Source organism: Meleagris gallopavo, chromosome 21 (assembly GCF_905368555.1).
Source record: "Meleagris gallopavo chromosome 21, MGAL_WU_HG_1.1, whole genome shotgun sequence".
NCBI lineage: Eukaryota > Metazoa > Chordata > Aves > Galliformes > Phasianidae > Meleagris > Meleagris gallopavo.
The window spans coordinates 5,609,750-5,636,583 of NC_139424.1; the positions used below are offsets into that span (position 1 = coordinate 5,609,750).

General features: G+C 55.6%; 6 protein-coding genes across 7 annotated transcripts; 3 read left to right on the forward strand and 3 right to left on the reverse strand.

Annotated features, from left to right (window-relative positions):
- Window positions 1–31: 31 nt before the first annotated feature.
- Window positions 32–2,287, forward strand: VMA12 (vacuolar ATPase assembly factor VMA12). The gene is made up of 6 exons (XM_003211769.5): window positions 32–260; window positions 338–411; window positions 488–577; window positions 1,394–1,430; window positions 1,759–1,871; window positions 1,996–2,287. Exons 1-6 carry the CDS (start codon window positions 89–91, stop codon window positions 2,089–2,091), a joined length of 582 nt encoding a protein of 193 aa, XP_003211817.3. The 5' UTR covers window positions 32–88; the 3' UTR covers window positions 2,092–2,287.
- Window positions 1,314–3,891, reverse strand: SEBOX (SEBOX homeobox). The gene is made up of 2 exons (XM_003211770.5): window positions 3,451–3,891; window positions 1,314–3,324 (listed from the first exon to the last, which is right to left on the reverse strand). The coding sequence occupies exons 1-2, from the start codon at window positions 3,874–3,876 to the stop codon at window positions 3,091–3,093; spliced, it is 660 nt and encodes a 219-aa protein (XP_003211818.2). The 5' UTR covers window positions 3,877–3,891; the 3' UTR covers window positions 1,314–3,090.
- A 160-nt stretch (window positions 3,892–4,051) lies between these two features.
- On the forward strand, window positions 4,052–8,794 carry KIF12 (kinesin family member 12). The gene is given in 17 exon segments (XM_085240520.1): window positions 4,052–4,403; window positions 4,635–4,688; window positions 4,777–4,908; window positions 4,910–5,050; window positions 5,183–5,258; window positions 5,342–5,458; window positions 5,526–5,661; window positions 5,735–5,826; window positions 6,049–6,178; window positions 6,258–6,376; window positions 6,459–6,563; window positions 6,640–6,899; window positions 7,033–7,186; window positions 7,261–7,317; window positions 7,408–7,481; window positions 7,560–7,678; window positions 7,756–8,794. Coding segments are annotated over 17 exon segments (1,911 nt in total). The 5' UTR covers window positions 4,052–4,323; the 3' UTR covers window positions 7,821–8,794.
- On the reverse strand, window positions 7,906–10,964 carry VTN (vitronectin). Its single transcript, XM_031556394.2, has 8 exons — window positions 10,805–10,964; window positions 10,485–10,604; window positions 9,715–10,056; window positions 9,482–9,621; window positions 9,114–9,270; window positions 8,855–9,004; window positions 8,202–8,474; window positions 7,906–8,105 (listed from the first exon to the last, which is right to left on the reverse strand). Exons 1-8 carry the CDS (start codon window positions 10,863–10,865, stop codon window positions 7,987–7,989), a joined length of 1,362 nt encoding a protein of 453 aa, XP_031412254.1. The 5' UTR covers window positions 10,866–10,964; the 3' UTR covers window positions 7,906–7,986.
- Window positions 10,965–12,492: 1,528 nt separating this feature from the next.
- SARM1 (sterile alpha and TIR motif containing 1) lies at window positions 12,493–19,685 on the forward strand. 2 transcript variants are annotated; one of them, XM_003211756.5, is made up of 9 exons: window positions 12,493–13,155; window positions 15,130–15,748; window positions 15,937–16,149; window positions 16,237–16,328; window positions 16,605–16,840; window positions 16,923–17,016; window positions 17,260–17,449; window positions 17,543–17,664; window positions 17,905–19,685. In XM_003211756.5, the coding sequence occupies exons 1-9, from the start codon at window positions 12,698–12,700 to the stop codon at window positions 18,032–18,034; spliced, it is 2,154 nt and encodes a 717-aa protein (XP_003211804.3). In that variant the 5' UTR covers window positions 12,493–12,697; the 3' UTR covers window positions 18,035–19,685. The 2 variants fall into 2 exon arrangements, with proteins under 2 accessions (XP_003211804.3, XP_085096639.1); XM_085240513.1 differs by lacking the exon at window positions 12,493–13,155 and adding an exon at window positions 14,148–14,602.
- A 738-nt stretch (window positions 19,686–20,423) lies between these two features.
- Window positions 20,424–26,747, reverse strand: SLC46A1 (solute carrier family 46 member 1). The gene is made up of 5 exons (XM_085240521.1): window positions 24,855–26,747; window positions 23,921–24,773; window positions 23,557–23,640; window positions 22,545–22,701; window positions 20,424–21,887 (listed from the first exon to the last, which is right to left on the reverse strand). The coding sequence occupies exons 1-5, from the start codon at window positions 25,104–25,106 to the stop codon at window positions 21,812–21,814; spliced, it is 1,422 nt and encodes a 473-aa protein (XP_085096647.1). The 5' UTR covers window positions 25,107–26,747; the 3' UTR covers window positions 20,424–21,811.
- Between the last annotated feature and the right edge of the window lie 87 nt (window positions 26,748–26,834).

A 26,834-nucleotide genomic window follows, 5' to 3' on the forward strand; every position in this document is an offset into this window, starting at 1 on the left:
CCCACTTCCTCCCCCGGCGGCGCTCTAGCCCGCCGGCACGTCGGAGCTCTATGGTGTTTCGCGTCGCCTAGGCGACCAGCTGGGCAAGATGGCGTCGATGATTCGGGCCGGAGCGCGGCTGAGGCGGGCGGTGGAAAGCGAGGAGCTGTCCGGACTTCCCCCCGCGCTGCGGGACGAGCTGCGGGAGGCCGTGGCTTCTAAAGGCTCCCTGGTGCCCTTCAGTTTGCTGCGGAGGCTGCACAGCGGGCTGCGGGAAGCAGGTAGGCCGTGCGAGGCCTAGCGGGCCGCGCCTCGCCGCACCGCGCTGCCGTTAACCGCCCCGTTCTGCCCTCCGCAGAATCCCCGCTGTTCCTCCACGAGCTCCTGAGAGATAGCGACATCGCCCTGCCCGAGGTGCCGGTGCAGCCGCGGGTAGGTGAGGGCTGGGGAAGGGCTGGGAGCTGCCACCACCTCCCGTGGCCCTCATGGTGATTGCGGCCTTCCCCAGAACCCCGAGCTGGTGGCCAGGCTGGAGCAGATAAAGGCCAAGCTGGCTAATGAGGAGTACCGGCGGATGACCCGCAACGTCACCAGGCAGGTGAGGGGCCTGGAGGGAGAATTCCCACCTAGGGATGTCCAACCCCCCTAGCATGTCCAATTGCAGAGGAGGTTCAGGTTGAATAGTGGGAAAAGGTTCTTCACCAAAGAGTGTTGGGGCACTGGAACAAGCTCCCTAGGGTAGCAGACATGGAACTGAGCTGCTGGAGTTCAAGAAGCATCTGGACAGCTCTCTCTGTGTTGGATTTGATGATCATTATGGATCCCTTCCAACTCAGGATGTTCTGTGATTCTGTGAACACTGTGCCTTCAGTGCTCCTGAGGCAAAACTGGGGGGAGGTTGGAAGAAAATCCATCTCTATCTTAGGGGCAAACTAATAAAGTAGCCAGGCTGCCAGGTTGGTATTACACATCAGTTCAAGCTGATACTCACATGAAGAGCAGAAGCTAATGCTCTGTCAATCTCTTGTTTGAGTCTGGTTTTTTTAGTTCAGGATGCTCCCATGTGTATGTGGGCATTGCCTGCTATCCCATCACAATTCAAGGTGAGACCCTCTAAGGTCTGTTAAATACAAATCTCCATCTGAGAACATGCTTAAACCCCAAGAAATGCTTTGATTAGAAATTACCCTTCTCATTGTCAATGAATCAGACCGCAAGCATAAATCTAGAAAAATGTGGGCCCTGTGGAATTGCTGCTCCCCTGCAACCCATCCGACAGCTGCCAAGGCCCAGCAGAAGCTGTCCAGAGTTCTCAGCAGGTCTTAGAAACTGGACAGGGTTTTGCTATTGCTTTTATTCTGCAAATAATGTTAAAATACAGTGGAACACAAGTTGTTTTAATCCCTTCTTTTAGGATAACCATGGGACATTAGCTGAATTCGGGAGGCAAGGTGAGTGGCTGTTTGTCTTGCTGACACCTGATGGTATGTACCAACAGCAGAGAAGTTGGGCACAGGAACCATCGCATCTCTAGTGGTTGGCCTCAGCCAGCCCTTCCCTCTCTGAGCAACAGCATCTCCCTGGAAGGTGCTAATGCTCAAAGTATTCCTCCAGTAAAGGAGCAGCCAGTTTGTAGTTCTTAAAAGTATTTCTAGAGGCGTAAAACGTGTGAATTTTCAAGCATTCCTGTAGCCCAGCTGAGGCAGTCACCGGCAGATTCAGCCAGCAGGATTACAGCTTGCCCCTCACCAATCCCTCCTCTCTCCCGTTTCTCTCCAGTTCGCTCTGTTAAAGCTGTAGTCATCACCATATTCAACTTCTTTGTCACCGTGGTGGCTGCGTTTGCCTGCACATACCTGGGCAGCCAGTATGTCTTTGTGGAGACAGCGGCGGTGAGTGGCCACAGCCTCAGAACCAGCTCAGAACCTCTTGGCGGGAGCAGCAGATGCTGCCCAGCACCAGGCAGCAGCTCGACCACACACAAACTGTCACTTTTCTTTCTTTTTGTACTCACAGCGTGTCCTGTCAGCAGTCATTGTGGCCTCGGTGGTTGGCTTGGCTGAACTGTATGTGATGGTGCGCACGATTGAAGGAGACCTTGGGAAACTATAACCACACACATCCCCTTAAATTGAGGCTCCTGCTGAAGGCTTTTGCCCGCTGCACGAGTCATTTGTTTGGGGCATCTTATCTCTGGACTGTCGTCTAGTGGATGTTACCACCCCAGCACAGAGAAGGTTACAAGCTGTTGCTGTCTCGGTTACTCTGTAAAGTTTCTGTCTTTTTATTACAGAATTAAGTAACAGTTTTCAACCTCCTTCCTGCCATGCAGCGCGCTAACCTGACCTCTAAAAGACATCACAGCCAGCCATGAATCTTCCCTCTCCCTCTGCATCTCATATCCTGCTGTCTCCTGTGGAAACCAGGGCTTTTGCTTAGCTTGTTCTTCCTGCTCCCACCTGGTCCCCTGCCTGTTTTAGGAAGAGCAGTACTCACTCATTGTCAGCTTGACAGTACATGATCACGGTTGCCTTCCACACAGATCTGTGCAGGATGACAACACCTGGTGCGACCATGTTGGAGTTGGCACCTGGCTTCCAGCACAGCTCATACCAAACCCATTTTCTCTGGCTGAGGAGGGAAGGCAGCTCCAAAAGGAGCCTGGGGGCTTCTCGGATGCCATGGAGCAGAGAGCGGAACTCGCCGAGTGCCCCCATGGCCATGCAGTGGGGAGGGGGCTCTGCTGGGCCTCGGGGATCCAGATACCTGCTGGGTGGGCACTGTGCCAGAGCTGGACACGGTGATTAATGCTCTGATGGCAGCTAAGCCCCTCTGTGAACACACTTTAATATCTGATACGGGGAAATCTGCCGGCACCTGCAAACGTGCCTGAGGATTAGGGGCGGCCACGCCACAATCATCCGCGGATCCTGCCTCAGATTAAGGTATTTTTCCAAAAGATTAGTTGGTATTAGGGGGGCTGATTGGGAGCTGGCCCCGTCACGGCTGCACCAGCATTTAGGATATTGGATGGCATTGTAGGGACCGCCGGGCCCAGCAGTAATTCCACACCCTAATGAAGTCAGGGCATTAAGCCCCAGAGCACCCCGCTTACGGCTCGCCCAGATTGGTGATGGCTGCACTGTAGATAAGGTCAGAGATAGAGCCCAGAGAGGTGGGGAGGCCCCATGCGGGGCTGTGGGCTCTCAATGGTGGCAGCGTGGGGACCGGGATGGTGCTTTCGGGGGTCACCACGGGCGGATCCTGTTCCCCTGGTGGTGGTGACAGTGGTGGCTCCGGTTTGGCGCTGCGGATCCTCCGAGCACGGCGGTTCTGGAACCAGACCTGGACCAGGGAATGGGGGGAACCGTGAGACAATGGGAACAATTAAACGGGGAGGGCATACACGATGGGGACCTCGGGAAGGATGGAGGGAGGTTGGAGGGTCTTGGGGGTCCCAGCCCTGCTCACCTGGATCTTGGCCTCAGGCAGCTGCGTGAGCTCAGCAAGGCGTTCTCGGGTGGCGATGTCCGGATAGGGCACAGCGGCGAAAGCTCTCTCCAGTTCTGACAGCTGCCCCCTGCTGAACGTGGTCCGCCGCCTCTTCCTTGGTCCCCCCGGGCAGGGGAAGGACCCCGGAGCTCGGTTCTCTGTCCCCGCCGCAGGACCGCCCGCCCCGTCGGGGAAGCGGAGCAGCGGCTGTGGGGCGCGGGAGGTGTCTGGGGCTGCGCTCATCTTGCCCGGCTCCCCCGGCCCCGCTCCCAGCCTGGCTTTTATCCCCTCCCGGTGGGCTGGGAACGCCCCGAGCGGGCGGTGCTCACCGATTCCCCCCTCCCTGCCTTTCCCCCCGGCGACTCCCTGCGGCCGGTCCCAATTGGTGCCCTCCGACGGCAGCATCCCGGGGGCGTCGTGGTGCCCTCAGTGTCACATAATCCCAGCAGTTCCCTGTACCGACAAGCCGACAGCTCCAGGAGCTGCTTTCCCAGCACCAGTTTACCCAGATACTGGGCGACCCGACGGCTCCCAAAGCCCTTCCCCCATCGGATCCATAGGGCCTCCAGCCATGAAGGAGGCTCAGGGATCCAGTGTCACTAAGTTGGGAAATGCAGTTGATGCTGAGACCTTCTCCATCCCTCCTGATGTGAAGTGATCCCACGCAGCACCCGTCGCCTGCCCCCCAGCCTCACCCCCCCCCATGCCACCCTCCTGCAGGGCTGGCACCAGTCAATGTTTAACCGGAGCGGTGGTACCGGTTGTGTGGGGCAGACAGAGCTGGCTGCTGGTGGATCCCACTGGGGCTGAGCAGGCACTGCTGCCGCCCTGAGCGAGGGGTGCTGAGGGAGAATGGAGGCAGAAAAGGAGCGGGGCTGGAGGCCCCAAGCAGGAACACGGCCTAAAATGCTCCCACGGAGCCAACTGCGACTGTAAGTCTGGGGGAAATGGAAGGGGCTGAGCCCAGGGCCTGAGCAGCCACCTCTGATAAAGCCACTGCAAAAAGGTCAGGGAAGAAAGGACGGGGGGGTCCCTGCACGGGGACATGGCAGGACATCACCCCCTACCAGCTGCTGGGGCACAGTGGGGCAGGAGGAAAGTGCATGTTCAGGTCCCCCTCCCAGGGGTGCCTCCTCCACCCCACTGCCCCTTGTTCCCCCCAGGAGCCCCGGCGAGGAGCAGGAAGGCAGAGAAACACGCCTGAGAGTGGTGCTGAGGTCAGTGTCACCTGTTCCCCAGGGAAGTATCACAGTGGGATCCCCGAGGATCCCCATGTAGCCACCTCTGTGTGTCCCCCCCAATCAGGGTCCGACCACTAACCTGCACAGAGACACGTCGAGGTGACCGGCACGCGGTGCACAGCCTGGGCAATGGCATCGTCCATGTAAGTGCCACCTCCCCACGGTGGGGCCAGGGGTTGCGACCCCCTCCTGAGCCACCGCCGTCCCCGTGCCCAGGTGAGTGCAGCCAGGCACGATGCCACCTTCACCTTCAGTGCCGTTTTTGATGGGGGTGCCTCACAGGAGGCCGTCTTTGAGGGCAGCGGCATGCAGCAGCTGGTGGAGCTGGCAGTGGAAGGGTGAGCCCCCCATATGCCCCCCACCCTACATCCAGACGGCACCAGGATGTCTGCATTGCCCGGACAGTGCCGAGAGGTGGCATCCCTCTGCCACGGCCTGGGCCCATGCCTGAGACTCAGCATCTCCCCCAGTTTCTCCTGCACTGTTTTCGCCTACGGACAGACAGGCTCGGGGAAAACCTACACCCTGATGGGCCCTCTGGGACAGGTACCACGCTGGCGCCCAGTAATAGGACAGGCAGCAGGTGCTGATGTGGTGTGTGATCCGTTGACCTTGTGGCATCTCCTCAGAGTGATGCCCCAGGGCTGCTGGGGCTGATGCAGCGGTCCTTCTCCTGCCTCTTGGAGCAGAGCCGTGGCACCGGCCTGGCGCTCAGTGCCTCCTACCTGGAGATCTACAACGAGCAGGTGAGCAGCCACCCACCCAGTGCCAGCCCTGCTGACATCTCCTGACTCCTCTGCCACCACCCCCAAGGTGAGGGATCTGCTGAGTGCGGGGCCGCCACGCACCTTACCCCTGCGCTGGAGCAAAACTCGTGGTTTCTACGTAGAAAACCAACTCAGCGTGGACTTTGAGAGCCTAGAGGCTGTCACTGAGCTGCTCCTGCAAGGTGCTGGGCTGTGGAGCTGGGGTATGCATGGGAGGTACTCGCCAGGTCCCCCTGCAGCTTTCTGTTCCAGCAGGTTCCCAAAGGCGACGGACCTCTGCGCACGCCCTCAATGGGCACTCGAGCCGCAGCCACGCCATCCTGACCATCCACATCCACAACCGAGCAGTGAGCCTTTCCCCTGCTGTGGGGACATGGGGAGGGATGGGGGATTGGGGTCTGGGGGGGTCCTCCAGCCCCGAGGTTGGGGCTGCTTCCTCCTCCCCAAGGATGCTTTGATGGTGCTGGGGAGAGCGGCACGGACCGCATCCCAAACTCAGGAGGTTACACAACGAGGGAGGGATGGGTGGGATGCAGGACAGCATCATCATCCACAATGTGCCCCCCCAGCCTGGCACCAGCAAGCAGGGCACGTTGTGCTTTGTGGACCTGGCCGGCAGTGAGCGGGTGAAGGACACCGGCTCCAGCGGGGAGCTCTCCGTAGAGGCCAACAACATCAACCGCAGCCTCCTGGCTCTGGGTAAGAGCTGAGGGACCCTGTGGGCTGCGGAACCCAACTGCCACCCCACTGCATGCTCTGCAGTTCATTTTTCCTGTAGGACACTGCATCTCCCTGCTGGCCAAGCCTCGAGGGAAGCGGATGCACATCCCCTACCGGGACAGCAAGCTCACCCGGCTGCTGGCCCGCTCACTGGACGGCTCAGGGATCACACTGATGGTATGGGAGGAGGTGCATGGAGCTAGGGAGGCCCACAGAGGGGAAGGCTGAATGGGGACAGAGTGGCTCAACTCATTGGCAGGTCGCCTGCGTCTCCCCGTCCTCGCGCTGCCTCTCAGAGACACTGAGCACACTGCACTATGCCAGCAGAGCCCGCAAGGTCACCACCAGACCCATGGCCAACAGGGTAGGCTGTGGGAAGGGGTGGGATGCTAAGCCCCCACCGTGGAACCCCCACCCTGAGCCATCTCCTGGTGCTCCAGGTGCCTCGGGAGAAGCTGCTGCAAACCTTAGAGGAGGAGATTCAGTCACTGAAGCTGGAGAACCTCTCCCTGCGGCAGCAGCTCAGCCTGCCCAGGAGCAGGGAGGTGCCAGGGGCATGGCCTGGTTGGGTGGGCAGGTACAGCCTTGGGGGGCTGCACTGCCCCCCCCTTGAAGGGCAGGTCGCGGCAGAGGGAGCTCCAGCTTGGCCCAGCCTCTACGGCCTCCTGCGGGACTTTGTGGTGGAAAATGAGCAGCTCAGGTATGGGGGTCCCTCGGGACACACGGAACCCATGAGCAGAGGGTCTCCAGCAGCCATTGTGTGGATGCCTCTCTCAGGGCTGTGGGGTTCAGAGAGGTTTCTGCTGCCCTGCTCTTTTCCCTTTGCTCTCCAGGCAGCCCCAGCTGCCCCCAGGCCCCAGCAGTGGTGGCATCCCGACCATCCCATCCTGCAGCCAGGTCCCACACCGGAGCATCCACATCCCACTCAGCCACCCCTCATGGCCCCAGCACTCCAACATGATGCCCACCTCTACACATCGGCTGCCGGTGAGTTCCTGATGATCCCATGCATGACGCATGGTGACAGTGTGCCAACACCCAGTGCCCTCTGCCTCTTGCAGAAGCTGCCTCCTGCCTCCAGCTGCCCCCAGTGCTGCACCAATGCCATTGTATCCCAGGTAGGGTCAGTCTCACTGCAGAGGGTGACAGGGTGTGGGGGCAACCTGATGGCTCTGCTTGGCTCCCATGTACTGCCTGTCCCCAACAAGGGAAGTGCCAACCTCCCGCTGCCTGCCCAGGATGATGGCATCGTGCCCAGCTGTTGGCTGCAGAAGGGAAAGCGGTGAGAGCTGAGAGCAAGGAAAAAAAAGTCCCAGACTTGTGGGGAGGTGGGGATTTCGCTCATGCATCCTCACAACAGGAGGAGCTGGAGCTCACTGAGGCAGCACGCAGTGCCACAGGATAGCCAGGAGACAGCAGGCACCGAGGGAAGGGTCGTCCCTTCAGCCCCACCGTGGCCAGGACCACCAGAGCCCAGAGGTGGGGTCAGGCTCTGTGGGGCTGCAAGCCCGACCCCAGCACACTGCAGACCTGACCCCACTGCTCCTGCCTTGCAGCTGCTGGAGCCATCCCTGTGCTGCAGTGGGAAGAGACCTCGGAGTGGCTGGAGGAACTAATCTGAGTGCTGCACTCACACCGTGATAGGGACACTTTGGGGACAACGGCGTGCTACAGCGACTGCACAACACACAGACCTTGCCCTGATGGACAGACAGACGGACACGGCGCTGGTGGTTTATTTGGGTCTAGCTAGGTGCCGTGCTGCTGGTGGCCGTGGTGGGCCCTGTTCAGGTGCTCTCCTCATCGGGCTGTGGGCAGTCCAGCCAGTACTGCGCGATGGAGCGCGGGTAGCGGGGCTGCACCAGATCCACGCGCTTGGTGCGCAGGTTGACACGGTAATACTTGTCTGGGGGGGACAGAAGGAGCTGTCAGACCTCGCTGCCAGCCCCACGCTGTCCCAAAGCATCCCCAGCCTGAAGGGGCAACTCTCCCCCAGACTCACCGCCTACAAAGAAGTAGACACTCTGTAGGGTCTCACACTGCGATCCTGACAGCCAGTCGCTTTCGGTGTCAGTAGATTCGGAGTCGTTGTTCAGCCAGCCCCAGAAACCCAAATTCAGAGTGCGATGGTTCCTGTACCTCTTGCGGTGGCGACGGGAATTCCTCCTGCGGGGCTGCCGGGATGACACGTAGATCCTGCCGGCCATGGCAGCGTCCAGTTGGTTGGGCACCCCCCGCCAGTCCCTGCTGATGAGCCGTGGGCTGCTCGCCCCAACTGCCAGAAAGCATGAGTTAGAGGGCAGCAACACGTGGGCACCAGCATCTGCCCCACAGACAGCCCCCAGTGCCTGCCCCGTGGCACAGGGATGCTCCAAAGATCCCTGGTGGGATGGGATCTGTGTTGGGATCTTGCCCAAACGTAATGTCTCTATGAGTGGATGTGGTGGGGATGGGCTGGTGTTTGGACTCAATGATCTTAGAGGTCTTTTCCAACCTTGAGTCTATGGTTGTATGAGCGGGCATGGCGGGGAGGGGTTGACCATTGGACTCGATGGTCTTGGAGGTCTATTCCGAAATTAAAGATTCTACCTATGATTCTGTGAATGGGCACGGTTGGGAGGGATTGGCGGTTGGACTCAATGTCCCAGCACTTACCCATCCTACTACCAAAGAGGGAAAAGAAAATGTCCTCCCAGCTGTCACGATTCATGAAGGCGTAGTGGTTGAACACGGTGGAGGGAGAGGACTTATCGCACTCGGCCTGCGTGGGCTGATGGGCGAAGTCGTAGGACCAATAGTACTTGCCTAGAGGAAGGATATGGGGTATCACTGTGGTACTCGGGCTGAGCAGCAGCTGGGGGAGCAGCATCCTGCCTATAGCCTCCATGGGGATCAGGAGGGCTGGCTGTGTTACCCTTGAAGAAGTAGACTCGCTCATTGCCGTGGTAGCTGTGCGCTGGGAGGGCAAAGGCAGCGTCGATGTCATTGGGGATACCCTCAAAGCCCTCGGAGATGTCGCGTGGGTACCCGGGCTCCAGGGCTCCATCATCAAAGCGCCAGTACTTGTTGCCCTGGGGAGGAGCAGGCGAGTTGGCAAGGTGACACTGGGTAGGGGTGTGCTGGACATGGCCATGGGGATTTGGGGACATCCAGAGGTATGTGGATACGTTTGTGCTGGGGATGACCGTATGTGGGGACATCCGGAAGCCACCATGTGTATGCGGAAGGTCCCAGGGTGGGGAAAGGGGAGGTGGGTGCTGTGACCAGGAGAGCTCTGCCCACCTTGAAGAGATACGTCTTGCCCTGGCAGTTGATGCGTGTGAAGGCTGCGTCAATGGGGCCCTCAATGCCCCAGACATCACTGATGAGCTTGGGGTAGCCGGGACGCACGCTGGACTCATCCAACTCATAGAAGTATTTCCCTGGGAAGAGAGAGGAAGAGGGAGGTGGGAGCTGAGTGACAGTACCAGGTGGCAAGGGAAACATCGAGCTGCCAAAAAAAGGGCTGTGGGTACCTCGGAAAGCATAAAGGGAGCCATTCTTCAGGTCGGTGAAGGCATTGAAAGGTTTCCTGCTGCACAGCTTCTCAGGCTCATCCTCCAAGCTCGGGTTCCTGGTCCCCTCGGACGTAGTGGTGGTGGTGGTGGTGGTGGGGTGGAGCGTGGGCACCTCTGTCTCTACTGGTGTCTCCTCAGTGGCCGTGTCGGTCTCCCGTGTCGGTAACGGGAACGTGTGCGGTTCTGTGGGGTGTTCTGTGGGTGCTGGTGCCCCTGTGGGCCCTTCTGTGCCAGTGTCAATGGGGAGGTCGTAGTCGAGGTAATCATCCTCCGGCAAGGCGAAGACATCTCCTCGTGTCACTGTGGAGGGGACAGGTTGGTTGCAGAGCCCCCGGTGTCCCCATGCCAGCTATGGGTCCTCCCAGGGCACTGAGCGTGATGGGATGTGTCATGGGATTTTGTCCTTCATGACTCTATGAGCAGGCATGGTGGGGAAGGGTTGGTGGTTGGCCCTGTCCATCCTAGAGGTCTTTTCCAACCTTAATGAGTCTATGGGCTTTAAAGTAACGGCAAAGACATCTCCCTGGATCACTGCAGAGGGGACAGGTTGGTCACAGATCCCCAGGTGTCCCCACATTGGGTATGGGTCTTCCCAAAGTACTGAGCTCTGCAGCACTCCAGTGCCAAACCCCAGTCCTGCCATTGCCCCATGGACACAGGACACTGTTGGGAACCCTGAAGCCACCGAGGCCGGTGGCAGGGGGCATGGATGGCAGCAGGGCTGGTACCTTTGGCTTTGCAGACGGTGGAATAGTCACTGCAGCAGCTCTGGTAGTAGTTGCAGAGGTTGTCACACTGGCACTTCTTCAAGGCGTTGAAACCCTCATCGCAGCGACCTTCACAGGAGTCTGCAAGAGCACAGAGGGAGCTCAGTGGGGTGAAGGCAAACATGACGACATCCCCAACCTCTCCATGGGCAGTCGGGTGGCACTTCTCCCCGCTCCCCCCCATGCAACAAGCTGCATGACCCAGCAGCAAGGATTTACCCAGGATATCCATACCATCACCCCATTCCCATGGCAGTGAGCAGGGCAGGATTGGGGCTCACCTTCAGCAGCACGAGTTGGGGCAAGCAGGGCCAGCACCAGGACAAGCAGCAGCAGCCTCATGGTGGGCAGCCGGCAGCGCAGCCCTACTGTGACTGAGCAGGATGCAGAGCTGGGGCCCCAGCATCCACTGTTTGCTCAGCCTGCCCCGGAGAAAACAAACAGGGCAAGGTCAGTGCATGGGATGATGGGCAGCGCTCTCCCTCCTGCTCTCCTCCCTTCTCAGCCCACATCGTGACTGGGGAAAAGCTCTGTGCATGTGCTCATGTCAGAGGGTTTGGGGATTGCAGGAAGCCTGGCAGCAGGAAGGGAGAGCTGAAGGATGCAGGCAGGGTATGGGGCTGCAGCCCAAGGAGTGGGGTTGAGGGTGAGCAGCCGCAGGGAGAGGGAAGCGCTGCGCACTTTCGCTACAGTAGGCAAACAAAAGCCTGTGTAGTTTGCTCCTCTCGTTCCCTTTCTGACCAAGCTTTTCAGTTACTAATTAATGTCAACTCAGCTCTTTCAGCAGCTCCTGATAACTGCAGGACGGTTATTTAATCGGGGGCAAGGAGCAAATGTGCACGAGGTGACGGTGATCCCACTCTGGCTGTTTCATACTGCTGGGGTGCTGCTGGGGCAGAGCTCCACTGGGGTATGCCCATCCTGGGATGGCCACAGTGCCACTCCAAGTGACAAAATTTGGGGAGAGAAGACAGCCATGTGGGCTTTCCCCAAACCAGGCTGGGCACAGCCAGTTCCTGGCATTGGCTGCTCCCTCCCTTGCTGGGAAGACCTCTGGTCTGGTGCCGAGTGAGGTATTTCCAGCACTGGTTGAGCAACAGGCTATGGGTCAGGGTCCTCCTGCAGCCCCCTCACCCCACTCCTGCCCCCAGTTGGGGCTGGCACCGTCCCTGGGTGCAAGCGAGTGTTGCACTGCCTTCATCCCATCCCCACCTGGCCAAGAGTGGGGGTAGACAGAGGGGCTGGGGACCCCCAGGGCAGCAGCAGAGACTGGGCAGCACCAAAACCCCATTACTGATGGGCTCAGACCGAGCTGCTCGCTGCTTCCAGGCTCCCAGCCACCTCCCCACTCTCAGCTCCCACCAATCTCTTGAAACCCTCCCAAGAAGCAAAGCAGAACAAAACAAAGCCTCTAGGACAAGGCAAGGGAAGGGCTTGAACTCTGCCCCCTTCACAGCAAAAAATCCTGCACCACAGCACCGCGACCCCTGATAACGACTTATCAAGGAACTGCTTACTGGTTCTGTGCCTCCTTGTTGCCTCCTCTGCTGTCTGATGCCCTCCCTGCGTCTCTTCTGGTCCTAGGAGGATTAGAAGTGGCTCTGTGGCATCACAACATCAGCTTGGATTTAAGTCTGGGGCTGAGCTGTTTTTGGAGCTGAGGATTTAAGCTGCTCCTCCCAAAGCATTTCTGCCCTGAGCACGTCTGGCCTGGAAAAAGGAAATAAAAGGGGCCCAGGGTGCCTTGCTCCTTCTTTTATCATGCAAATCCTGAGCCCACCCAAGAGCTGCTCTGAATTTCCCATGCAGCAGTTACTCAGCGCAGCGCACGATGTGAAACCCGTCCAAAATGCGGTGCCATGGCCACCACGGCGCTCCCTTCCCCAGGGACGACCATAGAGGTCTCCGGGGCATACGGGGAGGGGGAGGGGGGACATGGAGACAGCGGGGCTGGGCAGGGGCTGCGTGCCAGAGGAGGGCCCTGGGCAGAAGGGGGGGCTGCAGCGGTGTGAGCCCCTCCTCGCAGAGGCGGCGCTTGGATTGGGTGACATCAGCTGCGGGCGAGCCGGGATGCTGAGCGTGGCTCTGCCATCGGGTCCCCACCCTGCGTCCCCAAAAAGGTGTCCTGCCCGGGTGGTGCCAGCGGGCGGGCGCTGAGGATGCTGCGCTAAGGGATGTCGATGGTGCTCACCCTGCTCGTCTCCGTCCATCGGCTGTGCCGGCTCTTCGCCATGTCTGGTGCGGAGAGGTTGGCGGTACCCGAGTGCGTGAGCCAGGCGGGATGCTGGGCTGCAGGCGGCTCCAGGGAGCGCCGCGAGGTTTCCCCCGGGGTGAATTCAGACGTACGGGCGGCTCTGGAGCGGATCCTGCCTGCACTGCAGCGCTCCATCGCCTGCGCCAAGCAGGCTGCGGGCCCTGCTGAGATGGGGAAAGCCATCGCTGAGATCTTCCAGCTGGTGGAGGAAGCTTGGGGGATGCCCACGCTGGGCAGGGATGTGGCCAAAGCACTGTGTGATGCCATCCGCCTGGAGGGAGGCCTGGACCTGCTGCTCAACCTGCTCTACACGGCCGAGCTGGAGACCAAGTGCCAGGCGGGGCAGCTGCTGGAGCAGATCCTGGTGGCAGAGAACAGGTGAGTCCATCAGGAGCTACTCATACCCCTTAGGTTTCTGAATGCTCCCAGTGCCTCCCCCCTGCTTGCACGCAGGGTTCATACCTTGCTGCCCCAGCACAGGGCATGGAGTTGGGAAGTTCGATGAGCCACTCCGGCCCAGGTGTCCCTAAGAAGCCCGTTGGGAGATCTTGGGTGGTTGGTGGTTTGTCTGCATCAGGGCATCACATTCCAAGGAAGAATGACACAGCTGCCCACTAACCATAACCGTAGCAGGAGGAGGAGGATGAAGCTATTTCCCAGAGACTTCCTGCTACTGACCAGTGAAGGCCATAGGTTGGTGGCCATAGGAGCACCCAACTCATGGCTCTGTGGAAGCTGGAGATGAATGTGCTGTGCCACAGGACAGGTGAGAGGTGTCTGGCTGTGCTGGAGCAGCATCACCAATGGGGTGGAAGCATGAGGGTGTGCACCAGCATGTGTACCAGCATGCACACGTGGCACCCAGCACCACCCAGCAGTCCCAGTGCACCGCTCACATCACCGAAGGGTGATCCCCATTCTGTGATCACTGTTCAACACTTTAGCTAAAACCCTGCCAGATTCCTGCAGCTCTGCTTGTTGGGGTTGGTTTTGGTGCCCCAAACCATTGCTTAGGAAACATGCTGAGAAATCCTGGCCAGAGTTGAGGGTCTCACTCCAGCTCTGTGTGCAGTGTATCTAGATCGAGGACTCACAGCCCAGCCTTTGCTGTGTGCTGCACAAAGAAGCAGAGCTAAATAGGGAAAGCCCATTAGAGTGAATTAATCCCAGGGGCCTCCGTGGCACGGTCAGAATGCAGCACTCAGCTGTCTGCTAGGAGAGTGCCAGAGCTGCTCCAGGAACAGTTGGAGGCCCCCGGCCCCATCGATAAGTGGGGCCCATGTCACCACCCACCCACAGCCAGGCTGGCAGCCGGCCCAGGGCGCAGGCTTTGTTTCCAGAGCTTTCCATGGCATTAGCTGCCAAATCCAACCCAAGGTCAGCACCAGTCACGTGGCTGCAGCCTTCCCAGAAGTGCTGGTGCCCCCAGCCTGGAACTGCTTGGGCTTAGACCCTGTGCCCGTGATCCAGCAGCAGAGTGCCCAACATTTCCCCCTTCCTCACCCTTTGGGCACGGCCCCATCCAGCTGTCCCCTTCCAAGAGAGCACAGGGCTGCAGAGTGGCTGTGTCTCAGTGTGTGCTGAATGTGGACAGGGCGAGGATGGGATCTGCTGCCTATGCTGATCTGCAAAGTTGCTGCTGCTGGTGGCACAGGGCCAGACCTCCCTTTGCTGCATGCTGACATTGGCAGCAGTTGCTTAGCCAGGTCCTCAGCTTGGTAGCAACACAGGGAGCAGCCAGCTCTGGCCTAGAGGCAAATGAGTTTTCACCTGGAGCACGATGAAGGGAGCCTATGAACAGGAGGGGAGTCAACTCTTTGAAAAGGTAGATAGCATCAGGACAAGGGGAAATGGTTTTAAGTTGAGGGAGGGAAGATTTAGGTTGGATGTCAGGGGGAAGTTCTTTACTGTGAGAGTGGTGAGGTGCTGGAACAGCTGCCCAGAGAGGTTGTGGATCCCCCATCCCTGGAGGTGTTCAAGGCCAGATTGGATGGGGCCCTGGGCAGCCTGGGCTGGTATTAAATGGGGAGGATGGTGGCCCTGCATGTGGCAGGGAGGTTAGAGATTCATGATCCTTGAGGTCCCTTCCAACCCGGGCCATTCTGTGATTCTGTGATATTCCTAGCCTGCCATTAGCCTACCCTGTGCTGCTGATTGTTATGTGTGTCTCACCTGGAGCAGGAGATGAGCGCAGCACATGAGGCTGTGCACCCCTCACCCTGCACCTGGAGCTCTTTTATTTCTGCAGCTGGCAGCACATCTGGCAGCTATGTTCCACGGATCAACATCTGGCCGTCATGGCGCAAACACCACCGTGGTACAAGGGGTCCTTATGGGGTCTTCTCCCTGCAGGGACCGGATTGCCCGGATCGGTCTAGGCGTGATCCTGAACCTAGCCAAGGAGCGAGATGTTCCCCAGCTGGCTCAGAGCGTCTCTGGCATCCTGGAGCACATGTTCAAGCACACTGAGGAGACATGCTCCCAGCTCATTTCTGACGGGGGCCTGGATGCCATCCTCTACTGGTGTCGCTGGACAGATCCCGTGGTGCTGCGGCACTGTGCCATGGCCTTGGCCAACTGTGCCATGTATGGTGGGCAGGGCAACCAGCGCCTGATGATCAAGAAGAAGGCGGCCGAGTGGCTTTTCCCATTGGTGTTCTCAAGAGATGATGAATTCATCCGCCTGCACGCCTGCCTGGCCATCGCCGTGCTGGCCACCAACAAGGAAATCGAGAAAGAGGTGGAACGCTCGGGGACGTTGGCTCTGGTGGAGCCATTTATTGCCTCACTGGATCCGGAGCAGTTTGCGTGTGATATGCTGGGGAGCAGTGACAACAGCCAGGGCAGGACAGCTGAGGACCTGCAGCGCTTGGTCCCCTTGCTGGACAGCTCACGGCTGGAGGCGCAGTGCATCGCTGCCTTCTACCTGTGCACCGAGGCTGCCATCAAGGCCAGACAGAAGAAAACACAGGTAAAGGGTAGGTTGGAAGGAGAGGTAAAAGGTAGGTTGGCTGGAGGGAAGGATGTGCAAAAGGGCAGCGATGCCACAACCGTGTCCCGATGTCCTCTGTGCCCCTTGAGCTCACTAAGTGCCCCAGCCCCAGGCTGTGGGCAGGAGGAGGGGAAGCCAAGTGATGCCTCTTCCCACTGTGCCCACAGGTTTTCAGTGAGATTGGGGCCACGCAGAGCCTCAAGAGAGTGGTTTGTTACTCCACCAGCAGCACCACCTCCTCCCTGGCCAAAAAGGTGCTGCGTCTGATAGGGGAGGAGGTGCCCCGGCGCATCCTGCCCACTGTTCCCAACTGGAAGCCCTGCGAGGTGCAGACGTGGCTGCAGCAGATTGGATTCACCAAGTTCTGTCCAAACTTCCTGGTAAGGCTGTGTGCCGGGCAGGGACACCTGTGGGCAGGAGCTGTATTTCCGTGGTAGGATCTTTCCAGCATAGATTTCACTTGGCAGGAGCGCCAGGTGGATGGGGACATTCTCCTGAGGCTGACAGAGGAGGAGCTGCAGGAGGACCTGGGGATGGGCTCCAGCATCACCCGAAAGAGGTAGGAGTGCTCCCACCTATGGCATAGAAACCACAGAGGGGTCCTGCAGGTTACCCAGAAGGACACAGACTTACATGAGCCCTCCTCCCTTAGCTGAGCTCCTCTGCATCCTGAGGATCTGCAGCCACACGGCTGTTTGCCTCCATTTACATTTTTCCTTCACCATGACATGTTGGTATGCTCTCTCCTAAAGACATGGAATCAAACACCTCCAGGTCCTGCCTGGACCAGCAGCACCCCATCCCCACTCCATGCTTCCATTCATTGCCCTGCCAGGTTTTTCCGGGAGCTGACAGAACTGAAAACCTTCGCCAACTACTCCACCTGCGACCGCAGCAACTTGGCCGACTGGCTGGGTAGCATTGACCCCATGTTCCGCCAGTACACCTACAACCTGCTGACCTGTGGCATCAACCGTAACCTCCTGCACCGCGTGACGGAGCAGCAGCTGCAGGAGGACTGCCACATCAGCACCGGCTTCCACCGCATCCGCATCCTCTCTGCTGCAAGGGGTGCGGGAGCATCGAGGGTTGGTTGGGGCGAGCGGTTGGTTGGGCACTTTTAATTGTTTTCATTGCTGTTGGCTCTGCTTAGAAACGCTTCATTCTCCTATAACGTTGCAAACGGCATCCAATGGGACCGATGTATTTATCAGCTACCGGAGGAGCTCGGGGTCACAGCTGGCCAGGTGAGTCCCACGTCCAATGGACAGCACTGTGGTGCTGGAATTGAGCTCAATGCATGGTGAAGGAGCTCATTCCCTGTCCCATCGCCTCCATCCTCCCCTCTCTGGCACTGATTTACTTTTTTCATGTGGTCCTGGCGGAGGTCATAGCAGGGAGCCCAAAGCCTGGGCAGCCTGGGCTGGCAGCAGGCATCTCCAGCACTGTGCCACTTTGTGCCACTTGCTGCCCTCTCTTCTTACCCTCAGCCTGCTGAAGGTCCACCTGCAGCTGCATGGCTTCAGTGTGTTCATCGACGTGGAGAAGCTGGAGGCAGGGAAGTTTGAGGACAAGTTGACCCAGAGCGTTCTGAGCGCCCGCAACTTCGTGCTGGTCCTCTCGCCCCACGCACTGGATAAGTGCATGGCAGACCCCGAGTGCAAGGACTGGGTGCACAAGGTGAGGGATGCGACACAGGGAGCATGGTGTGTGCTGGAGCAGGAGGTGATGGGTTGACGTGGCCATGCCCTGAGCACTTGTGTGTTTCTGCAGGAGATCGTGACAGCCCTGAATTCTGGAAAGAACATTGTCCCCGTCACAGATCATTTTGAGTGGCCTGATCCAGAAACACTTCCCAAGGACATGAGGGCTGTCCTGAAATTTAATGGCATCAAGTAAGTAAGGAGCTGTTGGCTCCTTAACTTGCATAAACAGTGATAAAGAGCATGAGGCAGCTGGGAGAAGCAACGAGGGAGGTAGCGGAGGCCAAAGGGGAACTGAGTAATTCCAGGAATTTCAGAGCATGAGGGACCAAAGGACCAAAGGCATCTCCTGTGGAGAAAAGAGGAGCTGCACTGAGCCAGCTTGTAGCATCTCAATGGAAAACTCAGCTCCCATTTTTCTCCCTAACACAGGTGGTCCCACGAGTACCAGGAAGCCACCATCGACAAAATCATCCGCTTCCTCCAGGGCCGCTCCTCCCGGGACTCCTCAGCAGGGTCAGACAATGGCTTGGACTGTTCCCCTCCCATTGGGCCGACCTAGAGCCAGGACAGAGGCCACATCCCCTCCAGAGACATGCAGGTGACCCCTTTTGATATGGGGCCCAATTTCTCCCATAGGTTTTCCCCATCCCAGTAGTGCCCCTTCCTCTCCCTCCTGCAGGACCTGACCCATCTCCTGCCTCGAGATGAGGCCGGGGGCAGCCCTGGGGTGTTAGCAGCCCTGGGGAGGACAGGCTGCCCTCCAAATCCTCATCCAGAGTGGCTGCATCTCCTGAGGATGCAAAGCAGGGGGATTGGTGGGGTACAGTGCAAGAGGACGCAGGACGGAGAGAGCAGTGCAGAGAAAACAGCTCATCATTGTGCTCATAAGGTAAAGGCAGGAATGGGCAAATAAACCTAAGCCCTCATCAAGTCCCTGTGTTTGGGGAAGATAACACATGCAAGGCTTCTAAACCACTTGGCAAGAACTTTCCCTTCCCTGGGGATATCCCTTTATTACAAGAGCTCTTCCCCTCTTTGAGGCCTTTCTCTCCTGATGCTGCAAAACCACTTTGTGCTCTTAGCTCTGCTGGCTGAAGTTTGGCTTTAGATCATGAGAAGTTTCCAAAGGGCTTTTGCAAAAAGTGCTTTTAAAACCACACCCTCCCCTCCATCTGAAACCTCAGCATTACCACTCTATCAGGTGTATTTATACATACAGCACAGGAGGCTGAACTGGGACTCTGGAAATATATCCATGTGGATATGGAAGATGCTAAATGCTGTACTGTGGAGATATGATGCACTGGCTGCGTTTTATTCTGTGGATGGTGCTCCTTGGCACATGTCTGGAACATTCAGGTTGGAAAAGACCTCTCAGATCCCCAAGTCCAAACCCAACCCACCTCACCATGCCCTCAGTGCCACATCCCCATGGTTCTGGAACACCTCCAGCGATGGGGACTCCACCACCTCCCTGTGCAGCTGTGCCACTGCATCATCACTCCTCCCCCCTGCTTCCCCTGAAGCCTTACTACCTGCCCTAACTAGCAGGAATACACATTGCCTTCTGGCTTAGATCCATGAAGGTTTCATAAAAAATAAATTCTGGTGCTTAATCAGAGCTTTATAGATTACTCTTATCAGCTCACAGTTAATGACATCTTTGTTCCCCAGTGAAAGGTTAATAGCTGTATCTGCCCAGCACTCATCAGACACAGTGCTGAGGAAACCAATGCATGAGCCCAAAGGTGAATCTGCCAAAGCATACAAGCAACATGTGAACTGCTTCAGGGAAAAATCTTGACTAACTTACTGAAGGTCAAGGCCTCCACAGCCATTAAAGGACCTCCACTCAAGCACTGAAGAGGATTCTCCTTCCTATAATAACACGCAATATGATTTTGTATCGTTTCCCAGGAGCTCTCTAGCATTCATCCTCCCCACACACCACTCGGTGTAGAGAACTTTTACTTGCCCTCTGGACGTGGGTGTCTCAGCTGCATGAGATCCCACCCAATCTCTTCCCATTTCCCTGTTGTGTGATTATCTTCACCCTCATGAACTCACTCTGCTTTCGATAGAACATCCCGTACTCAGTCACTCCCAGCCTCAGCAGGCACTCCAAGGAGATAAACACGTTCTGTTCGTTATCCCTCTACCGTGTCATGTCAAAAAGTCGTTCAACAAATAAATATGGTTTACACTCTAAATCTCAACCTCTGTGCCACATGCTTTTCTCCCTGCAGAGAAAACATTTCCTCTCTTACTGTCTCAGTCTCTCGTCCTCTGCTGGGGTGTGATGCACACTGTCCAAGCACAGTTCTCTGCATAGACCCACATTTTGGTCTGTCTTTGCATGGGCTGATGGAGCTCACTGCATCACAGGGACTCTACCTGCTGCCTGCAGGTAGATCATGTCTTTGCTTGCAGTTCTTGGAGGGGAGCCTAGAAAAACTTCAATTTTCTAAATAGACCATAATAGTTCCTATTGAATTTCTCTGTTGCAGGCAAGCTGACACAAAAGCAGAGCTGAGCCAGCACACCAGTTTCACTTCACTGCACAACATTTAGCTGTTACTGTTGGATGCCATGGAATCTGTTGGTAGATCTACAGACTCATGGACTCCACAGATTCAGCTACATGCAACCCTTGCAGCATGCCCTGCTCCATGAGGAAGCTAATCCAGGGCTCGGCCCACGAATCAAGCTGCATCACTCCAACCTACATCCATTGGCACAGCCACACGGACCAAGTGGTTTGACACAAAGTTCCTCCCTCCTTCTCCACTTCCCACTTCCTCACTCCCCGATTCTATTTTTATCACCCAGTCTTAATGAACAGGGAACAAAGTGATGCATAAGCATTTTGCACACATGGTTAGGGACAGAGCAAGGAAGGGCGAATCTCATCAACAGCTGCAAGAGAAGAGCAATCTTTTGAAGAGCCATAAAAGAAAATGGGGGTTTTACTCACTCTGAAAGTAATCTGACTGCTAAGCAATTTCACATTATTGCAGACATCTGAACTCTGTGTTCAACGCAGTGTACACAGAACTGATGGTTTATGGCAGCGTGAAGAAAATAGGATTGAAGCAATATAGTTAATGCTTTGAAAAGAACAATTACAAATACCATGAATGCGGAGGTTTGCTTGTTGGCATCAACATGTCCTGAGAAGGGCAGACGTGAAGTCACTGCCAAAAAATCATGCCCCTTAAACAAAAGAATTTTAACTTCCAAAGACATTTATACTGTTCCCTTAGCAGCTCAACCCAACACGCCACGGGCTGATGAGGAAGGACTGCTTCTGGCTCTGCCATTTGATTTCACAATCACAGAATCACAGAATCATTCAGGTTGGAAAAGTGCTCTCAGATCCCCAACCCACCCCACCACGCCCATTGACCACATTCCTCAGTGTCACATCTCCATGGCACCTCAACCACCTCCATGGGCAGCTGTGCCACTGCATCACCACTCTTGCAGAGAATAAATATTTCCCAATATCCAACCTGAGCTGGTGCGAGCTGCAGACAGACCGACATGCCATTGGCACTCATAGCAACAAGCACTTCTAGCACATTTTCTCCTTAGAACACCATTACAAAGCTATACTAGCTCAGTGAACAAGGACAGCAACAGCACTGCCACGGAAAACTGCTGGCCTGCAACATTCCTATGACTTTTAATCACAACGCACTGATTCGGAGCACAGATGTTCTCAGCTACCTCACCCTGCAGGCTCTGATCTGGGCCTCTTCCACACCAACAGCTGATCTGCTGCACACTGTGGTACTCAGATTACCAATTAAGCCACAATTCAACTCTCTCTCATCATCCATCCCCACCCTCACCTTACAAACCAAACTCAACCCAAACCAATTCAACTCAACCCAACCCAAACCGATTAAACCCAACCAATTTCAACCCAAACAAACCCAATTCAACCCAACCCAACCTAACTAAACCCAACCAAGCAATTTCAACCCAAACAAACCCAACTCAGCCCAATCCAACCCAACCTAACCAAACTCAATCCAGACAAACCCAACCCAACCACTACTGGCCTTGCAAATGGCCAGACTGCTTTTACTCTTGATTGGCTTTTTGAGTAGTCCCTTGGGTTTCTCTGTAATGAGCAAGAAGATATTCACATCTGCACATCAACTTTTCCCTGGCTCTCAGAGCCATGACTTCCAACTTTTGGGCATTTAAAAATCACTTGAGGACAACCAAGGTGTCCTTCAGACACTGATCTGCTCTGCAAGTGAAGAACAAAGAGCAGTCTATGGACAGACACTGTCAGAATGGCCAATTCCTCTTGCTAAGCTGCTGCTCAGCCATCTGCAGGGGACGAGGAAGCATCTGAGAAGTGGCTGTACTGAAGGTTGGAGTCTTGGATTTCTATCCACCTAAGAAAGAAAGAAAGAAAGAACAGTCAGCGCTATGAAGGCACTCTGAGAGTTTGCTGAATGAAGTCAGCTTTAAAGTTTCAAAGGAACAGAACAAAATGATCCTGCCAGGAGCTGTTGCATTTCTACCACAAGCCTCAATGTATTTTCTCTTCCAGGGCATTCAGTTCTTATCATCACAAAACTTTTGCTTTAATTAGTAGAGAAACAATTGAACAGAGACTCCTATGAGAACTCCATCTCTTCCACAAAGGAGGATGTGTGAATTCAACTGCAGATTTTGGATTCTGTTCTAAGAGTGGAATGAGACATGGAAGGTCTCTGAGCATGGACCACCACAGTTCTCAGGCTGTAGGTTTATCACTAGGACTTACACCAGAAGAAAAGGGGGTGGAAATTAGAGACATAGTTAGTGGGCACGGTGGTGATGGATTGGTGACTGGACTTGGTGATCTTAGAGGTCTTTCCCAACCTCAACACGCTCTATTATTCTGTGAAATGAACCTGCATCCATCTCTGCTGATGAGGGCCTTGAACACCTTCCCATAAGCATAACTGAAAACAAGCCTTGCTGAGCCCTTACCCTAAGACTAAATAATCATTCTTATATTACACAACACAATTTCTTTGGCAGTTTAGAAATCTGAAGTAAGTTACCCCATGATAGCTGCTGGAATAAGGAGAACGATGGCTCCAAAAAGAAAAGGGAATCCCCTCATGAAGTGCAAGGTGGAAGGGTAGAGGGAGTTGAACACCCCTGTAGCCACAAGTGAGCACAGCCCTTCCACGCAGGCAACAGAGGCAAAGAGTGCACCTGCAAAAGATACAGGATGTTAGTGGTGAGAGAGCCACGTAACAACACCAACACTGAGATTTCCAGGCATGGTACCACAGGAGCTGACCAGGGATGTTATCTATCAGCTGGATTACCAATGCTTCAGAAAGGGTTATCTAAATCTGTTTACTGCCAGGCACATCTTATCGCTTGTTAAACATTAAGTGCAGCAGAGGGCTGCATTTTATAGGCTTAGCATCATAAATCTGGTATCAAGTGTTTACCACCTTCATTCTTCAATAATGCAAGAAATCCAATTTTGCAAAGTCACCCTCAGGTCTATCCCATCTCACTTCTCCCCTCCCTGCCTGCAGAAGCATTTCCATGCAGTCTATAAGACCAAGTGTAAGCTTTTCTAATGAATTCCTGGACAAAAGGCAAACACACTCCTCCTCGGGGTTATCCATGATCTTTCACCATGGTCAATGATATAACCCTCTAACAACGCTAAGTTTCTTCCCACTGTTACTGATCTACAGAGAAAAGTCATGGCCAGGGAAATCACTAATATCTGCTTGTTATATAATCCATTTAACTCTTGCTCCTCAGACCCTTTGAAACGAATTGATGAGTGGATGACCTGTTCCTGAGCGTGAACGCAATGTTTTCCATCTTGCTTCCTATTTTTTGTCCTCATCTTGAAAATGCAGTGAGCCTAAATGGATAAGTATTGACAACTTCAAGCGTCACCCTAGCCTTGAGGGTGAATGCATGGGCACAGGAGTCCAAAGGAGTTAGGGAAGCACTAACCTACCAAAGCAGTTTGGTTTCAATGTCCCACCAAGACAAGTGCTTTGGGACATGGCTTAAGTGCACTTAAGGCCAACTCCTTACCCTGCTCCGTCTCACTGACCAGCTTGGAGAGCTTGGCTCTGATAATTGGAGTAGCTGCCATGGACAGGAACATAATCCCATAACCTGTAAGCAAGATATGGTACATTAGGGAAAGCTCAGCTGAAGTTGTGTTGAATTAAAATCGTAGAATCATAGATTAAGGTTGGAAAAGATCTCCAAGAGCATAGAGTTGAACTATCAAGCCATCCCTATCATGCCTGCTAAGCCGTGTTGGTCAGTTGGACTCAATGATCCATATGGATCCCTTCCAGTTTGGGATATCCCATGACTCTGTGATTCTACGATCAACTGGCATCTCCAAGCTACGCCCCCAAGATGCAAGGATTTAAGAGCTCTGCGTCACCTGTAAACATCAGTGGTGTTGTAGTAGCAAGAGAAATCACCACCAGCCCAGCAATATTGGAGATGAGTCCTATCTCTGCCACCCAGGTGTCCTCCAGGCAGAGCTGCAGCAGCCGCAGCCCCCCCAGGCTGCTCAGGTACGCCAGGTAGCTGGCAGCTGAGCCGTACCCAATGAGATCTGAGGCCCAGCAGAGTGGGGAGCCGAGTTCATACAAAACATAGAGGTCTTTGGTTCCAAAATGGACAGTGACAAGAAGAAAGAAAGCCAAAGAGTAGAGGGCAAGCTTCCTCCTGGAGCTCAGGTTTTCCGGGGCCGTGTACAGCTTGTAGACAGCCTTGTAGTGTTGGAGAGTCAACAGCTTGGCCGCTCTCCGCTGCTTCACCGTTTCCTGCAGACACAGAGCAGCATAGAGGGCGGCAGCGAGGCCGGCGGCGAGCACCAGCCAGAAGGGGTTGATGTAACCCTCAGCTTTACGCCACCGGCCCCCACCGAGGCTGGCCACCATGCCCGCCACGCCAAGGCAGGCCTCGAGGACGGCCACGCGGAAGGTGCGGGCGCGCCGGTCGCTGCTATCGGCTACGGAGGCGAAGCAGCCGGCCAGGATCAGGTTGTAATCCCCCAGGAGACCGCTGACGATGCGCCCGAGGAGCAGGAAGGCGACGTGCAGCCGCAGGTACATGACGAGGAGGTACACGGCCGCCTGCATCGCCATGCCCACCGCCGGCAGTACCAGCACCGGCCGCCGGCCCGCGCTGTCGCTCCACGGCCCGAAGAGAGTCACGGAGAACAGCCCCACGAAGAAACCCCCCAGGTTGATGTAGAGGTTCCAATGGGCGACCAGCGCTTCCACCTCCTGGAAGAAAAACGCACAGCGATGCGGGGTGGGCACGGCCGTCCCAACGGCTCCCCGCCGCCCTCCCCCAGCGCTCCCCACCTCCCGCAGCGGCTCGACGGCTCCGCTGCCGTTCCCGCAGCCGTCGAGGCTGCTGCCATTGGGGCCCACGTAGCCGCGTTCGGCCCCCAGCCGATCCCATAGGTATTGGGTGGCCAGCGGGCCCTGCAAACCCAGAGCCAGCGTGGCGAGGAAGAGCACAGGCTCCACGGAGGGAGCGGGGAGGCAGCGGCGGGCGGGGGGCGGCGGTGCGGGGGGGGTGGCGGCGGTGGGGGGCTCCGACGGGGCGGCCATGGCTGCGGAGGAACGGGCGGAGAGATCGACAGAGCGGCCCCACCCCTGGCTCCGCCCCACGATGGGAGTGGGGAGGATCCGAGGGAAGCGCTGCTTTTGCGGGTTTTCGTCTTTCGTGCGTCTTCTTGCGTTGATGGGGGTCCCTGCTTGTGGGTTTCTGAGCAGTGATTAAAGATATTTCGATTCCCAGCTTGGTGTTGTGCTGATCTTCAAGCTGTAGTCAACCATTTAGACGCACAAGAACCTGGGAAAATACGTTAGAACCTGGGAAATGGGGTAGTTAGAAACGTGTAATCAGCTTGATTAGTTTTATAGGATCACAGAGTGGCTGGAGTTGGAAGGGACCCCCAGGAGCCGTCTGGTCCCAGTGCCTGCAATGCACAGGGACACCCACAGCTCCATCAGTGCCCAGAGCCCTCCAGCCTGACCCCCGGGACGCAAGGATGGGCACCACTCCTCTCTGGGCAGTATGTGCCAATGCCTCACCGCCCTTATCCTAAACAACCTTTTCCTTTTATCCAATCTAAATCAGGGTTTGGTGCCTCGAAGACCAGATCTGTAAACAAAGAACAAGTGCTTTAAATCAACACTTTAAAAACACAATTCAGAGTATGAGATTAACCCGTTTACATAAACTGGAGTAGTCCCAAGTTAATGTAAACTGGCATCGCTCCTTCAACACCACTGAGGGAGTGTTAACCACAGCATCACAGAACCATTCAGGTTGGAAAAGACCTCTCAGATCTCCAAGTCCAGCCCCAGCCCAACTCCACCATGCCCACATCCCTCAGTGCCACATCTCCACAGCTCTCAAACACCTTCAGGGATGGGGATCCCAGCACTCCCTGGGCAGCTGTGCCAAAGCATCACCACTCTTTGGAGAAGAGAAACCACCAGAAGCTTTTGGTGGAGCTATCACCAGATGACCCAAGGTCTTTGCTTCTCTTCTCTCCCTGCTTGACCAAGCTATAAACATAGCTGTGACAATTAATACCAACGAAATGGAAACATCACCATTATTTGAAAGCTACACAGGCATGGTCTACCAAATAAAGACACCCAGGTGTCATTAGCAGGATGCTCCCTTTGGAGCTAACAGCTTCCACTCAGTTCCTGTCTACTTACAGAATCAAATAATTCACTGTTGGAAGTCTTTTTTGCAATTGGGACCAAAATTGCCACCAATTTCCCAGGTTTCCCAAATTCACTTTAAATAATAATAATAATAGTAATTGCCCTTTGAGCTACCACAGCTGCGCCTAAAAAACCTGATAGATAGGAAAGGTGAAAAACCCATAGCCTGATGCTTGCAGTTTTTGACACTGTAGCCAAGCCTTGCCCAATGCATTCACACACAACAGGCCAAGTCAGAAGGAGTTATTACTTTCCCTCTTTAGCCCAAGGCATTTTGTATAACATACCAACCTGTTCCGGGTGGCCAGAACCTTCACCCTTTAAACGGAGTAGAAGAAAGTTGTTGTGAGGTTTCTGTTGTTTTTTTAATGGGAGATACCTACTGAAAGGAGGAGTGACGAAAGATCAACACTTGCACAAAGTGAAGGACCTCTCAGGATGCTTTTGAAGAACAACTTGGGCGCAAGGAGTTAATCTTCTCCCGGATTTACGGGTTATCAGAAAGGCTGTTGTAAGAAAGTTCTTGATCTGACACTCTTTTGCTGTCCCCTCCCTTCTTTGTTCTCTTCCTTCTTTCTCTGATTACATCCAAAA

What these genes read in the sequence shown, in the direction of transcription:
- SLC46A1 (XM_085240521.1), bottom strand. Translation starts at nt 25,106, where the DNA reads ATGGCCGCCCCGTCGGAGCCCCCCACCGCCGCCACCCCCCCCGCACCG. An exon ending in GGTCAGTGAGACGGAGCAGG is followed by an intron (nt 22,702 to 23,556) that starts GTAAGGAGTTGG and finishes TATCTTTTGCAG; the next exon opens with GTGCACTCTTTGCCTCTGTT. An exon ending in ATTCCAGCAGCTATCATGGG is followed by an intron (nt 21,888 to 22,544) that starts GTAACTTACTTC and finishes TTTCTTTCTTAG; the next exon opens with GTGGATAGAAATCCAAGACT.
- SEBOX (XM_003211770.5), bottom strand. Translation starts at nt 3,876, where the DNA reads ATGCTGCCGTCGGAGGGCACCAATTGGGACCGGCCGCAGGGAGTCGCC. An exon ending in TGCCTGAGGCCAAGATCCAG is followed by an intron (nt 3,325 to 3,450) that starts GTGAGCAGGGCT and finishes TCCCTGGTCCAG; the next exon opens with GTCTGGTTCCAGAACCGCCG.
- SARM1 (XM_003211756.5), top strand. Translation starts at nt 12,698, where the DNA reads ATGTCGATGGTGCTCACCCTGCTCGTCTCCGTCCATCGGCTGTGCCGG. An exon ending in ATCCTGGTGGCAGAGAACAG is followed by an intron (nt 13,156 to 15,129) that starts GTGAGTCCATCA and finishes TTCTCCCTGCAG; the next exon opens with GGACCGGATTGCCCGGATCG. An exon ending in TCCAGCATCACCCGAAAGAG is followed by an intron (nt 16,329 to 16,604) that starts GTAGGAGTGCTC and finishes TTGCCCTGCCAG; the next exon opens with GTTTTTCCGGGAGCTGACAG.
- VMA12 (XM_003211769.5), top strand. Translation starts at nt 89, where the DNA reads ATGGCGTCGATGATTCGGGCCGGAGCGCGGCTGAGGCGGGCGGTGGAA. An exon ending in CCCGCAACGTCACCAGGCAG is followed by an intron (nt 578 to 1,393) that starts GTGAGGGGCCTG and finishes CCCTTCTTTTAG; the next exon opens with GATAACCATGGGACATTAGC. An exon ending in TCTTTGTGGAGACAGCGGCG is followed by an intron (nt 1,872 to 1,995) that starts GTGAGTGGCCAC and finishes TTGTACTCACAG; the next exon opens with CGTGTCCTGTCAGCAGTCAT.
- VTN (XM_031556394.2), bottom strand. Translation starts at nt 10,865, where the DNA reads ATGAGGCTGCTGCTGCTTGTCCTGGTGCTGGCCCTGCTTGCCCCAACT. An exon ending in CCCAACTCGTGCTGCTGAAG is followed by an intron (nt 10,605 to 10,804) that starts GTGAGCCCCAAT and finishes GTGCTCTTGCAG; the next exon opens with ACTCCTGTGAAGGTCGCTGC. An exon ending in CTCCCTTTATGCTTTCCGAG is followed by an intron (nt 9,622 to 9,714) that starts GTACCCACAGCC and finishes CTCTCTTCCCAG; the next exon opens with GGAAATACTTCTATGAGTTG.